At 46.9% G+C, this 14,017-nt stretch overlaps 1 protein-coding gene across 1 annotated transcript; it reads right to left on the bottom strand.

The window, feature by feature from the left end:
- Positions 1–302: 302 nt before the first annotated feature.
- On the bottom strand, positions 303–13,483 carry LOC146204006 (uncharacterized). The gene is made up of 4 exons (XM_084603927.1): positions 13,349–13,483; positions 8,118–8,258; positions 2,398–2,496; positions 303–386 (listed from the first exon to the last, which is right to left on the bottom strand). Exons 1-4 carry the CDS (start codon positions 13,481–13,483, stop codon positions 303–305), a joined length of 459 nt encoding a protein of 152 aa, XP_084460053.1.
- Positions 13,484–14,017: the final 534 nt, after the last annotated feature.

Here is a 14,017-nt window from a genome sequence, read left to right as displayed (position 1 = left end):
ATAGAAAATCATTGAAACTGGTCAGTCACTGGGCTTCATTTCTGCAAGAAAACGAGAAATAATGGGGGAAAAAAGAATACAGTATTTCGAATCTGCGAGGGGGAGGACAGAATCCTAAAACCCCGACTATGAGCCACTCGGGGAGGGCTTGACAGAGCTGGAGAAAAATTATTACGTTTAACGACAGGTACGAGTAAAAGTCACATCGCGAAATTTCACACGAAACAAACACTGCGAAGCAAGCACGCGCTACAAGTCTTCGCTGGCCAGGCTTTGCGAACAGTTGTGTTCGATGGAGGGCGCTAGTCTTCCGGCTGGCTGAAAACTCTTGCGAAACAGCGCCTCGCATGCAGGTAATGGCTGTACCCGGCTAATATGCCTGCGACCTGCGAAAAGAGCAATACATTTTGCCAATATGGCTGATCGTTCAGTGAAATGCGCACACATGTATCTTTTTTTTTTTTTTTTAATACCCTTGTATGCATAGTATTGTCTAGTGTACGGGTCTATCAACAGCCCTGAGGATCACGAGCAACTAAATGTGTCATTTTTATCATTTGTTCATGATGTGAAACGTGGCAAATGCAAATTATTTTGTCATTCTGCAACCACAATGTCCCATCTTCTTGTATACTCCTTTAACAGTAGCTCTTTAAACGTCAACGCACGTTAATGTAATATGTAATATTGCGATGAGCATGACTAGGCCACATGAAACGTTAACTTTCTGCTGAACCCCAAGAAAACTAAATTGGTAACTTGCTAAACTAATATTCGCTCACTTTCAGAGTATGAATTGATCATTTGGAACCCCCATAAATAAAGCGACATCAGTAAGCTTGAGTCGGCTAAAACAAAAAGCTGTGGGATTTATTTCTCAAGAGTGTGACAGGAATGTTCCCCCGTCATCGATTCTTCCTACCCCCAGTCATGCTGTTCTGCGTACTTGTCGCGACAATGAGTGTTTTTAGTGTTTTCACAAGTGTTCATTCATCTCGTTTTGCCCTATTGACAAAATACCTGCAACTTTCGAAGCCTTCACCTACAAGGAACTATCATCCTTTAAACGTGTCAACTACACGTTCAAGTCTAGTTTCTCTCCTCGTGCAACCGGGCGCTGGAATTCTCTGCCCGGTGATGCACGCTCTTTGCAATTAGACCTCATTTTCCTGAACAATGTTGAAAATCCCTGAATATGATATTGACTTATTATGAAGTGTGATTATGCTGTTGACTGCTGATTATGTTGTGCTATTTTCACCGCTCTCGCATAGTTTTGACGGGGACGCACTGTATGTAAAATAAGTAAATAAATAAATAAAAGGTTGCGAGAGCTCCCTTCCATATCTTTCTTCCTATAATCTTTGGGAATGCAAAGTTTTGCTTCGGTTTTCCGGAAGGAGAGGTCAGTATTCTGGCTGAATATCTGCTTTCGCTTTTTTTTCGACAGACGAAAGTACAAAGCACCAAATAGGCTTTGCATGCATGCATAATACCGAATCAGGATGCATCGCATCTGCAAAAGAAGCGTCTGGCGCGAACAGAATATGAGGATCCTTGATGCTCGAACAGTCACGTGCATCTGCGCAGCCTCGAACATAGCTTTTTTTTTTTTTTTTATCTGTCTGCGGCTTCTTCAACAATATTAAGTTTCAAAAGGCCTATTATGAATACAAAACAAATATAAAGTTCTCACTCGGGCACTCAAGGCGCACTTTGCTCATTTAAAATCAAAATATACTTCAGCTGTCAGTGTTGATTTCCTCTTATCATAACGCGACGATGATTAGCTTGGACCATAGTCAGAAATGAGACAGAAATATCAGCCATAATATCAAGCCTGATGTTAAAGACATAGTTTAATAGATTGTCATTGGTCTATTGTTGTACTTCCTCAATTTTTCGACACCTTTTGCGGCTTATTTTACGTCAAAGTGCCATTAAATTCAAATCCCAATGGCAGGGACAGAGGAACGACGTCAATGGAAAAAGGTGCTTTAAGACATGGGTTTCAAATCAGCTGAATTGTTTTGAAATCACTCGCAGTCGCTTTTAACCGGGCACCTCCTATAGCGGTTGTTGCACTCAGTTTGTATTCCCTTGCTTGCTTTTTGATTTACATTACTCTGCCCATAATTTATGTGTTTTTTTTTTTTTTTAATATACCGAGTGATAAAGACGTCGCCAGTGCCGTTTTCTCCTTCCCTTGTCCTCATCGTATCGCGCAGGAAACCACGAATGAGTCCTGACTCGTCTACGTCTATCCAGCGAGTGAGCGGATTTCGAAGCCATTTCGTGCGCGCACGCCGAACAAAACATGCTCATGTGCACAGTTCTATAGTGCCGATTATCAGTTTAGAACTAGGGGCGACGCCAAAACAAGACGGCCGCACAAACCGCAGCAAGCTTGCCAAGTACGTCGTGGCCGGATTCCCAGAAGGTGTAGCCGGCCGAGACTAAGTAGAAGCCGACGGCAACCAGTTGGAACAGGAAGAACTGCACAGACACCCATGGGAGAGGAGAGTGAACAATCAAACGACATTCGGTCATTTGTGATTTCGTGTCGTAGTCGACGACAGCACTGCGTCATGCTCTTAAAACAAATGTTTTTGCCCAGTTCAAGATCAACTTCGACGTATTATTCTGAGGACTGAGGAACACCAAGCTCTACGCGCCAAAATCTACGCTATAAGAAGTTCGGCGATGAAGCATGTAAGGCGATACGCGAGAAGTTTGCGCGTTGTAAAATGATCCAAATTTTCGCTTTCTTAATTCTTAGTTTATTTAAATATTGGACAATTTACCGAAACAATAACACATAAAGGCTATTTTTGGGCAAAAAGCGACATGATTGCCTGAATACCATCTTGACCTGAGCTCTGTGCTATCTTAGGATGTGTTTTCTTTCTCTGGTGCCCTCCTATTTCAAGGCCTCCGGTCAAGTCAAAGCCAAGCCCATTATCTCTTTTTTGCTTGCAGAAGGAAGCCAACTCACGCTTGTTCTAGGGTCCGCGCTGCATGCGCTCTTTATGCATAATTAACGACCCATGTGTCTTCTTTTTATTCGGTGGCATGTTGAGCAGTCCGTACTCTCAACAAGAGTTAGTTTCCCGGTTCGGCACCCGCAACTATACTTTCCTTGTGATGTACGGCGAGAAGCAAGTAGTAGTAGTAAGTGGTTTTATTATAAAATAAAATCAAAATAATAAAGGAAGGAAAACAATTTTTTGTCTGCCTCGATATCTGTTTTCGAAATGAGCTGAAATAAAATTAAATCAAAATAATAAAGGCAGGAAAACAATTTTTTGTCTGCCTCGATATCTGTTTTCGAAATGAGCTGAAGCACATGAACTGGGGCTACGAAAATAAAGGGATAGCAAGGAGACCGATAGGAGAAATCAAAGAGGTGAGCGACAGGGAGAAATGACAGTTTAGATAAATAGGTAAAGGAATATAATACAATATTGCACATTCCGCAGTATGAGTTTGAGGCCCGCCCGCGATTGTCTTAGCACGAGCAAAAGCCCATTACTGTAATTCGTGTGGCGAAAAGAAAATATTGACAGGACAAGCATGAGGACAAGGAAGTCGAAATAGCAGTTTGATTTACCCTCGGTGTATAATTTGACTTTTTTTTTTTTTTTTGCTCTAAACCGAGCCTTCACGCTTTTTTTGTTTTCTTCTTTTTTTTTCTTTTTTTTTTTCTTTTTTTAAGGGTGCAGGATGACGGAGGTGTGTGGCTGGCGCTTCTGAAGGTCGGAGGTGGGATGGAGAGGTGGCTTATTTGCTTCATCATTCTGCTGCGTGTGCTTCTAGAGGATGGATCGAGGCCATGTGGGGATAGGCGAATTGGTGGTGGGTTGTGCTTCGGGGGGCTTCACAAAGACGACGGTACTTCACCAGGTGCCACTGTCACTGCCATTACAGTAAAGCTCAAAGGGTCATTACGATACTGTAGGCGCCACGGTGGCTCATTGACTAGGCGCTCGACTGCTTGAGCCAGATTCAATCCCGGCAGCGGTGGCAGCGCTTCGATTGAGGCGAAACAGAGATGGAGCCCTAGTGCTGTGCATTGTAAATACGTACTAATGAACCCCAGGCGGTCGAAATTTATCCTGAGCGATCCACGTAGCGTCCCTCATAGCCCCATGAGTGTCATCGAGACATTAAACCCCACATGCCACGCCATTACGTTACTCGGTAAGGCGAAATTCAGCGCAACTGTCACGGGATGTTTCTCGATGGAATAGACATGAAACGCACGCATACACATGCCGTTTCAGCGAAGACGAATGAGAATGTTTAATGATAGCCTTTTTCAGGTATACATTGTGATAATATAGTGTTGGCGATCATCACAAACAGGTGAATCGTGCGTTAAAGGCATCGTCTGCACCGATATTGACCACCTGCTCTTTGTTTGTTTGTTTGTTTTTTTTTTTTTTAAGCAAAAGAGAGTTGAGTTGCCAAAGTTGATGTATGCGATATGCGCTTTCGTAAAAGAAAGAAAAATGAACAGGGCTCGCGTATGGCGACTCGGCGGAAATGCGCGCGTGGACGTTGTTGCTGCGTGTTTACGTTCTTATTGATTCACGCAGAGACATTTTGGATGTTTATATCTTTCTCTCTTTTTTTTTATTACGATCTTCCGGTATTCGGATAGTTCTGGCGGTGATCTACTCACATCCACCTTTTCAACTTGTAAACCTAGCGCGCCATTTTTTTCCATGCTAGTCAGACGCACGGTATATACTAAGTCGCTGTCGCCCGAAATGAGCCATGTTTTCGTCTCTGTACACCTTCGCGAGGATGCGAATCCATTCCGCTGTATACAGTGCAAGCATATAGCGCTGCGACACTGGATCAAACTGAGGCATTGTGTGAAAGACTCAGCTGACATAGAGATAAATCCAAGCTGTGCAAAACGTGCCTGCGTGGCCGAGGAGAATAGCGTGACTCACGCATCGCACAAGGCTCCCAGCGGGCTCGATCCCTTTTCGCTCGCCCATTTCAAAAGAGCTGCTCGAGTTGGCAAGTCCTGCTGTGTCACGTGGTCTTCCGATGTCACCAAATCATCGGCCTATCAGTGTCCGGCCAAGTCACCTATCAAATACCACCTCTCAGAGGCATGCCAGTGGTTTCGCATACATCATGTTCGCTGCCTGCGTGCACGGTCTGAAGTATAGCGTTGCGTTGCGTTGCTTCGCTGCCTGCGTCGGTGTAGCGTTGCGTTGCTAGGACTCAACCTCGCACGTGCTCATTGCACTACGTTCTCCATGACTTGCCCATTAAAAAAAAGAAACCGTAAATACACCTTTACAGCGATTTCTTATCGTATCACTAACCCTGGCATCCACCTTTCGAAGGTACAAAAGTAACATTATATCACCTTCCCGCTCACGCGCGCCTCAGATTGCTACAGGCAGTTGTTGGGTCGAAGTTATGCTCACACTGTGTTTAACTTTACGCTTTCCCTCAGTTAACCTTCATCCTGAGGCATTCGGCAAGGTGAGTCATAATGCTGGTGTGTAACAGCGCTAAAGGCTGTCACAACTGCACCATTTAGTCGCGACGCACCTCCCTATCAGTTTATGAGATATGAACAGCTCTAACGCAAAATCAATTCGCGCTGTGCAGTAATCATCAAATCAGACGCGTTTGAAAAGCACACAGGGCGGATGTTCGTGGGTCATTCCTGGCACAAGGGACGCAGTAGTATAGTCGTCGGCGTTGTTGATACCTATAATGTGACTATAACGTCGGCCACCTGTCTTTGTGCACTGACGTCCTGGCAAGCAAGCAACAGTCGTCTGAGTGTGCTCCACACTGGTAGACCACGTATATTCGACGTTTCCGATGGTTGTACTGTATACGAGCACCCCCCGTGATACATTTGTGGTACGGGAGAGGTGGCCTTTCCACCTCAACTACATCTGTATACGAGCACCTCCACTGAGGTTTTTCACGTCGATGGATGAAGAAGGGAATCTCATGGCAGACGAAAAGAAGTGGTGTGGCGCACTCTGCTCAACTGGGCATACCACGCTGTCAACTGAAAGCAGAAGCAAGCAAACGCGCCGTCTTGACAGAGGTCAGGACGCCGACGTTCGAGCCGCCGAGGCAGAAGCAAAGCGACGACGCGGAGAATGGGACCCCGCTGTTCGCGCTGCAAAAATGTAAACCGAAAAAGCACGCGGCCGCTAGCTGCATGCGATCAGTCAAACGCAGCAATGACTAATGATAATAATCCTAGAGTCAATTTCTGGAACTATTTTCGGCATAAAAATTACACAATTAAATTACCAATCCGAATGCGTGGAAAGTCATTCGCAAGAGACGCAATTACGCAGAGTGGGCCAGCTGAAAATTAAAAAAAAAAAAAAAAGGAAGTGAAATGAGATGAAAGCCTGCGAAATTTCAAAATATGTGACACGTGACAGCGGACTCTGCGCCCAAATGAGCCACGATTACAACGCTCCAATCCAAGACTTGGTAAAGCTTTGTCAGATTCGCGCCTTCAGCACTGCTCACGACAGATCGTGTTGCTGTTGGTTCCGAGGTGAGCGCCCTCCTGCCGTCGGCGCTCCAGTTGCTGCCGCTGGGCGCCTAACTTAATGGCGAACAAATTAACTATTAGAAATTAGTTATCAGCTTACTAGTTGACATGATTCGCCAATTTTTTATTCCCACCGACACTAGTCATACAATGCCAGAAAAGTAATCTCAGTTTATTTAAAAAGGTCGATGAAAGAAACCTATGGTTCACCCACACTGAAACAGTCTGTGTAGTCCGCACAACACTCGTCGAAAAGCGCCTATGGAGCCAAGCGTGACCAGCAGGAGGAGCCCAGGGGGGAGACGAGGGCCCCAGCTATGCTGTGTACAAAGTTTGACCGCACGGTGAGGTCAGTGCGGTGTAGCATCCTGGACGAGGTGCCTCCCGGACTACCGGTCACCTATGCATAATCGTCACTGACGTGCAACTAAGAAACGGGCCAATAATAGCTGCGCTGTAAAAAAAAAAAAAAAAAAAAAAAAAAAAAAAAAAAGAAACAGAAATGTTTTTTGCGCTACATATCTGTCGTGCTCCGCAAACCAGTCGCGTGGGTCGCCAAAAGGCCGTAGAGCATTTAGAGGGTGATCATGGTCATTAACAACATTTATCAATACAAAAGAGAGAGGGCAGAGCCTACGGGCTCCCAGTCAACCCAGCGCTCTTGCGCACCGCTCCCCAAACGACGACAAATAAAAGCTCCCAGTTGCCGCCATATAGCATGCTGACGGCATCTGCATCCTTTCCACCACATCGTGGCTGTATAGTCCTGACTGTCGGAGCAGGCATGCAAGTCGTTCTATGCGCAATGTTCCAGCGGCAGTGAGCAGTCTCTCCTAAGATTTTGCGGTGCACGCTCCTTGGAGGCATCACTTACGTATAGAGACAATGGCATGTAGGTGTCCGTGAAGGGCGAAGACATGGAGCCTAGAAGCATCAGTAGCGACGTGTAGCTCATGCAGGAGGATGTCACCAGTAGCGTCCGGTGGGCCAGGCCCAGCGTGGGGGAGAACATCACCAGAGCCAAGGCAGTCATCCCCAGCACCTGTACGGAAATGCAGCAGTACTTAAAAAGATGACGTCAAAGAAGATTGCTGGAAGACATCAACGTGATTAGTGCTTGGGGCGCTCCGGATAGCGTGCTGTGCCGCTGTTAACGATATATTCAAATGAGACGTGCATTCTCAACAGCTTCAAGCCAGCGCTATATAGACTCCCCCCCCCCCCCCCCCCCCAAACAAAAAAATAATAAACAAGCGCCGTGGTTTTCCCAGAGAAATTTACTTTTAATGCTGTTCGATGAGAAGGTGGGCGCACTTCTTTCCTCTTCCCTCTTTGTCGGCCTAGCGAGGTAAGGGTCGAAATGCTGTATAAGACTTGTGCAAGAAGGACGCCCGTAAGCCGCCTCGTAATTAAAATATATTTCTGCCAGACTTCGCTGCAGGAAGCAGGTGACTACTTTGATATTAGGCGCAGAGATCACCTCAATACTGAAGTCACTGGGTGTTAGAGGTTCAATATTAGCAGCTGAAGTCTAGCGAAAAAATCCAGACAAGACACTCACCGCTTCAGCCACGTGAATCAAACCTACAACGCCGGTAGCAAACCAAGGGTTGAAGCCAATGTAGTCTGACTGCGCCGCAGCCCAGAGTACAACGTCAGGTGGAATGATCGGCGGCCCTTCATCACTTTTCGGTTGCTGGGGCTGGACGAAAGAGGAGAAGTAAAAATATACTCCACTACTTCAATTACACGAAAGAAGGTTATCCATGTGTTATCCATCGCTGTAGTCGGACGCAGCTCCAGAAAAAAAAGCGGCACATTCCCCTCAAAGTAGCCCCTGATCCTCATGACGCCGCGTTAATCTGATTAGGCGGTGTTGAGCCCCCTTTGATTTTTCATGCCCTTTGTTGCCCACGACGTCATAAAAATCTGTCGACGCGGCTGCGGAATGTTTTTGAGCAGCAAAGGGGGCCTTTTTTTTTCTTCAAGAGTAATATCCGACTACAGTGATATTATCATAGTTGCTGTAGCGCCGATGAAAATTGTAGCCTACATATCAACTTGATGCCTCCATGAATGGCACACACCATGATGGCATTGATTTGGCGATTTGAAGTGATGGTGGAGGCCTAACTGTCATTTTATTTTAGCGCCGCTCTAGAAGAAAATATCATAGAAGGTCAATGAGCCTTGCTTTGGTGTCGGTCATATAAAAGGACACTGCATAAAAATGGGAGAAAGTGAAAGTGAACTACGGCGTTCTGCATTCGTGATGCACACAATATAGGAGGCGGTCATAAAGGTTGTCAGCAATCTCCTGCGCCAGTCGCGGCCGTGATTCTTACGCAAATATGATAGCCTATGTCACTTACCATCTGCCATTACCGATGACGCTTCCCTTCTCTCGTTGTTCATTCTGTTAGTACAGCACAACGTCGGTTATCCGTTCCACGTCTTGTGTCTCATTTCCAAGAACATCCTTTCGATCCCCTGATTTCATCTGGCTATATAGATATCATAACTTGCACTTGCTCTTTGGCCTACACGCCTCTATTCGTAGTCAAACTTCCAATTGTAGGGGATGAACTACCGACAAATAAATACCTCTGTGGTGTGGACGAACATTTCACCAACACGCGAAACGCTTTGGTTTGCGAAAGGCGTTTTCCGATTGTCCGCCGCCGGAGAAAAACAAGGGTCAGGAAGCGACGTTCTCCCGCGCCAGCATCCCAGTGAATGCCCCGACCATTCTATCTTCTTTGTGAACTTGACGAGGTGGCGCGCGCGAACAGACAACACGAGAAAATGTGAATATAGCACCGGAAGAGGGGCGCAGCCTAACGGTTAACGTCCCAAAGCTACTAAGGCAATGAGAGGAGGACTCCGGAAATTTCGACCACCTAGGGTTCTTTAACGTGCACTGACATCGCACAGCACACGGGTGTCTTGCTTTTCGCCTCCATGAGAAAGCGGCCGCAGCGGCCGGGATTTGATCTCGCATCCTTGGGCACTGTAGTCAAGCGCCATAACCACTGCGCCACCGCGGCGGGTTAAACGCACATTGAGAACGAACTGAAGTTAACTTGCATCGCTAGACTGCTGCATTCCAATCACAAAGACGCTGCTTTCAACGAAAAAGGAGACAGAAGTTCCACAAACCCAAAAATTTTTGCGAGCAAACTGCGGGACGGCATGGTATTATTCATGCGCGAATCTATGAGGCTAGGCAACACCGCCATTCACTAACAAACGGTGATATCGGAGTCCATTTTCAGGAACAGATGTTGCAAAATTGTTGTAGCCCTGCATTCTGCATATGAATCTGCAGCGTCAGCCTAAGACCTTGAGTAATTAATTAACTGATTAATTCCAATAATCGTATCGAAGTGATTGAACTGAAAATACCATTTTATTACACAACATAAGCCACCTGTCTCCAACCACGTTCGACAGGAGGCAGAGCGGATAGAGGGAAACCCATCCCTCCACTTGTGGGGAAGAGGAGAGGCCGGAATGTGGCAACCGTAGGAAGAACGCAGACGGTGGCTACCGTGCGAAGTTGACGTATTTCTCGAAGACGACCAGGAACATGGGGAGGTCATCAGTTAAGGCGGATATCTACTCAATCTGATTTTGACTCACTTTAGGAATCCCTAAACTCTCGTCTTGCGCCGCGTGAAGAAATGAGTGTTCGTAAGAAATGTGCGCGCTTAAATGGCTAAAGCGAAGATGTAGAATATAATCTTCCGCAGATTAATGCACTAGGCCGGCCTTAGTGCTGCATTTTCTTTCTTTCTTTCTTTCTTTTTTTTTTGCAAGAAATTTATATCTAGCTTACCCGGCAACAAATGCGAGTTTTTCTGCTGGACATACGTAAAAAAATCAAAAAAGAAAGTAACCAAATCAATTTCTACCGACGACATAAAGTTGGATGGAATCGTCCTCAGTCCCTTAACAACACTGCCACTATGCCATCATAACCCGCAACCAATTGGCAAGTGGGAGGTATGTTAGAGTTGGGCGTATATAAACAGTGTGCATTTATCAATAGCACAGTACGTACTTTTGCTCGGTGAACGGTAGACGCCCTTCTCCGTATACCCACTACGGCGGTCGACCTGTGTCTGGCCATTGATTTTCTTCCTCTTTGCCTTCGTGGGCTGCCCCACCAGCCATTCAAAAGCTTGGCTGCGGTGCCATCACGGAAGGATGTTTAGGAAACATAAGATATGAAATGCTGAACGTGAAATTATCGTGGGAGAGAGAACGGTATCACTTTAGATCAATGTCCGCCAGTGTTGACAGACTAGGTTAGTGGAGAGATAGAGTTCTGTTGTTCCTTTCCTAAGCGAGTCCTCAACGGACTGGTAAGACATCCTTGCTCCTCGATTCTGCCGGCGTTCGGGCCGGCCAAGTAGTTTTGCTCAATTTTTGTGGGCATCCACGTTTCCGAGGTTTGATCCGTGTTTTCGACGGCTGAGTAAAACGTTTCTTGATAAATACGGGCACTCAAAAATATATGAGAAATGTTTATTAAATTGTCGCCATAAACGTATTTCGCGCAGCGATGTTTGTTCCCGGCGTAATTCGGGGAGCAAGATATGGTCCTCTAACCCTTATTTCACAAGTTTCACTCAAAAGCCTGTCACAAAAATCTGGCTGTCACAAAAGCAACAAAGAGTTTGTGACAGCCATAAACCGTCGATTTTGCGCCGCGTGAAAATAGCCAGAAACAGTTTTACACGATATTTCGCCTGTTTCGTTCAGTGGAGAAACGTGTAGAGAAAATCCGCATTGGTGTAGACTAGACACTAGAGGGGTGCGACGGCCCCGTCGTGGTGGTGCAATATAACAAAACAGTACAATCCAATACTATACAATGCAATATACAATAAAATACATCATAACACAATAAATTACAGCGCAATATAATACTGTGCATGTATAATACATTACAATAAATACATATGTTTTCACGCATCTAGCACTCCTAACTGGCAGTGTGTAACGTAACTTTTTTATTTACTTGAGTTTTTCAAACAAGACCGCAGTTTCTTCGCTGCAGTCTCTGTCGATCAGGACTTCATGGATTTTCGTAATGGTCTCCACAAAATATTCATGTACAGATCGGGTCTCAGGGTGGCAGCGCCGAAAAGTCATTACACTGTGCCACACTGCGGGCAAACCTAGCAAGAATATTGTGTCTCATTGTATTTCTGCGTCCATAACAGGTAAATACCTATTCCCGTGGTGTGCGCGGGAGACCTTTCTTCATTCATTATTGCAGTGAATGAAGACGTGTTCTACGCAGTGGCGTCGCTAGGGTCACCCGCACCCGGCGCGGAGGCGCGGCGCGGCACCTCACCCCCCTCCCCCTTAAGAACCGGATCGCAACTTCCTTTGTACCTCCTCTGTAGCTATCAGACTTGTCATTCCACTGAGGAACAGGCAATCTGTGCCTTTCGGCATTTGGAAAGTATGAGGTTGAGGTGTGACTGGGCCGAGAAGTGAGAAAAACAGGAGATAAATGAACAAGACAAAATACTGCCGGACAGATACTGCCAGCGGCCCTCGCTTGGGAAAGGAGAGTGAACTACACATACACAAAAAGAGGCGATGCGGCTGCGCGGCCGCCGACGGGTGTCATCTAAGACGCTCCCGCGCTGGGGTTTCCGATGGGTATCGGGTTAATGCTGGTGTTTCCCAAAATACACGCACGTGCACAGGTCCGGTCCAACGTTAAAATGGCGTGGAGTATTTGGCATAAACTAAGGCATGTGTTTTCAAGCACTCCTCACAACAGAATAATTCATTCTACGAGATCGCACTTGCCAGTGTCTCAGCGGCTCCAATGCGCGCCTTTTCGCGTCTTTGCACAATAATTCATTTCGCTCCCTGCCCCTTTCTCCCTCTCACTGCCAAGCTGCACGCCCCTGAGGGCTGCACTATGTGCGGACCGCACCCCCCGGCCCCCCCCGCACCCCCCGCACTCGCCCTCGCGACGCCACTGTATATTGGGCCTGTCGGTGGGCCTCCACGAGCTCCCCAAGCGTGTTGTGTAGACCCAGGCCTAGCAGTCTGTCTGGGTGTGTTGAGGGCAAGGTGAAGTGCGACATTGTATGCCTTGCGGACCCACGCATCCAAAGCGTTCATGTCGTGTTTGGACAGTTGCAGGTACGGAGTAGTGTAAAGTAAGCGGCTGAGGACGAATGCATGGATGAGGCGACGTCGCGCTCCTTCATGTCCCTATGGTGGCCCGACACTCTGCGGATGAGGTGCGATATCGCGCTTGCAACTTGTTCTTTTCTTTTTTTTTTTTCGTGTGATAGTATTGTTACCATTGCTCTGGATGCGTAGGTCCAATACGCGGAGGGTTTCAACCTCCGGTACTGGGCTCCCATCCAGTTCAATGGTAATGTGGGAGCAGGTGGAGTGGCGGTTTTGGGGCGGATGAGCAGCAGTTAGGACTTACTGGGGAGCAGGACAGTCAGATGCTCATTGCGTAATTTTCGGCCTGAGTGACTTCTTCCTGTCTTCTATACCGCCATCACTGCCGTGACTGGTCCACAGCGTGATGTCGTCGGCATAGAGGGTGTGTTTCAGATGGGGGATGTCTGACAGTTTTTGCGCTAGGGGGATTAGGGTGATGTTAAACAAGAAGGATGAGAGGACGGACCTTTGCAGGGCGCCGACACTCTGAAGCGTGTAGGAGGAGGAAGAGGGCTGAAGTGTATCTTAGCCGTGCGGTGAGTGAGGAATGCTCGAATGTAAGGTGTACGTTCGCGTACCTACATTCAATGTCGATAGGGCAGTCATGATCGCCCGATGTTCGATGCGATCAAAAGCTTTGGAGAGATCCAAAACTAAGACGGCCTTGGTGTGACCAGGAAAAAGTGGGTCAAAAATGTCGTAGGTGAGTTGCAGCATGGCGTCATGTGTGGATAAATGAGGTCGGAATCCCACCATGCTGCGCGTATATAAATTGTTGTCTGCCATATGTATTTTAAGTCTCGCTAATACAACATGCTCGAAGAGCTTTCCGAGGCATGAGGTTAGCGAAATCGGGCGAATGTTTTTTGAGTGTACGTAAGTGGTTTGTTGGGCTTGAGTATGAATATAACCTTCGCGTGCAGCCAGGAACACTGGAAGACACCCTCCCTCCAGCACTGGTTGAAGCATGCCGTAATTTTGGTGATCGATTGGTCTGCGAAACTGCGGAGCATGGTACGTGTTTGTGGAGCTTCCCTTTGGAGAGGGGAAGCAGCGCGGCTACCGTGTTCCGCCTCTTGCGTCGCTCAGGGAACACAATCCCTAAGGACAGAGACGTAGCCAGAGGGATAGAGCTTATGGGATTCACCCCCCCCCCCCCCCCACACACACACACACACAATTTTTTTGTATACCGCGGACAAAAACAATTAACCACCGGCGCCGCAAATCAATCTGACTTAGTTTACAATG

Source organism: Amblyomma maculatum, chromosome 1 (assembly GCF_055883805.1).
Source record: "Amblyomma maculatum isolate TAMU_Amacu chromosome 1, ASM5588380v1, whole genome shotgun sequence".
Taxonomy (NCBI): domain Eukaryota; kingdom Metazoa; phylum Arthropoda; class Arachnida; order Ixodida; family Ixodidae; genus Amblyomma; species Amblyomma maculatum.
Note: the sequence above shows the minus strand (reverse complement) of the source record. Positions and strands in the feature narration are given on the sequence as shown.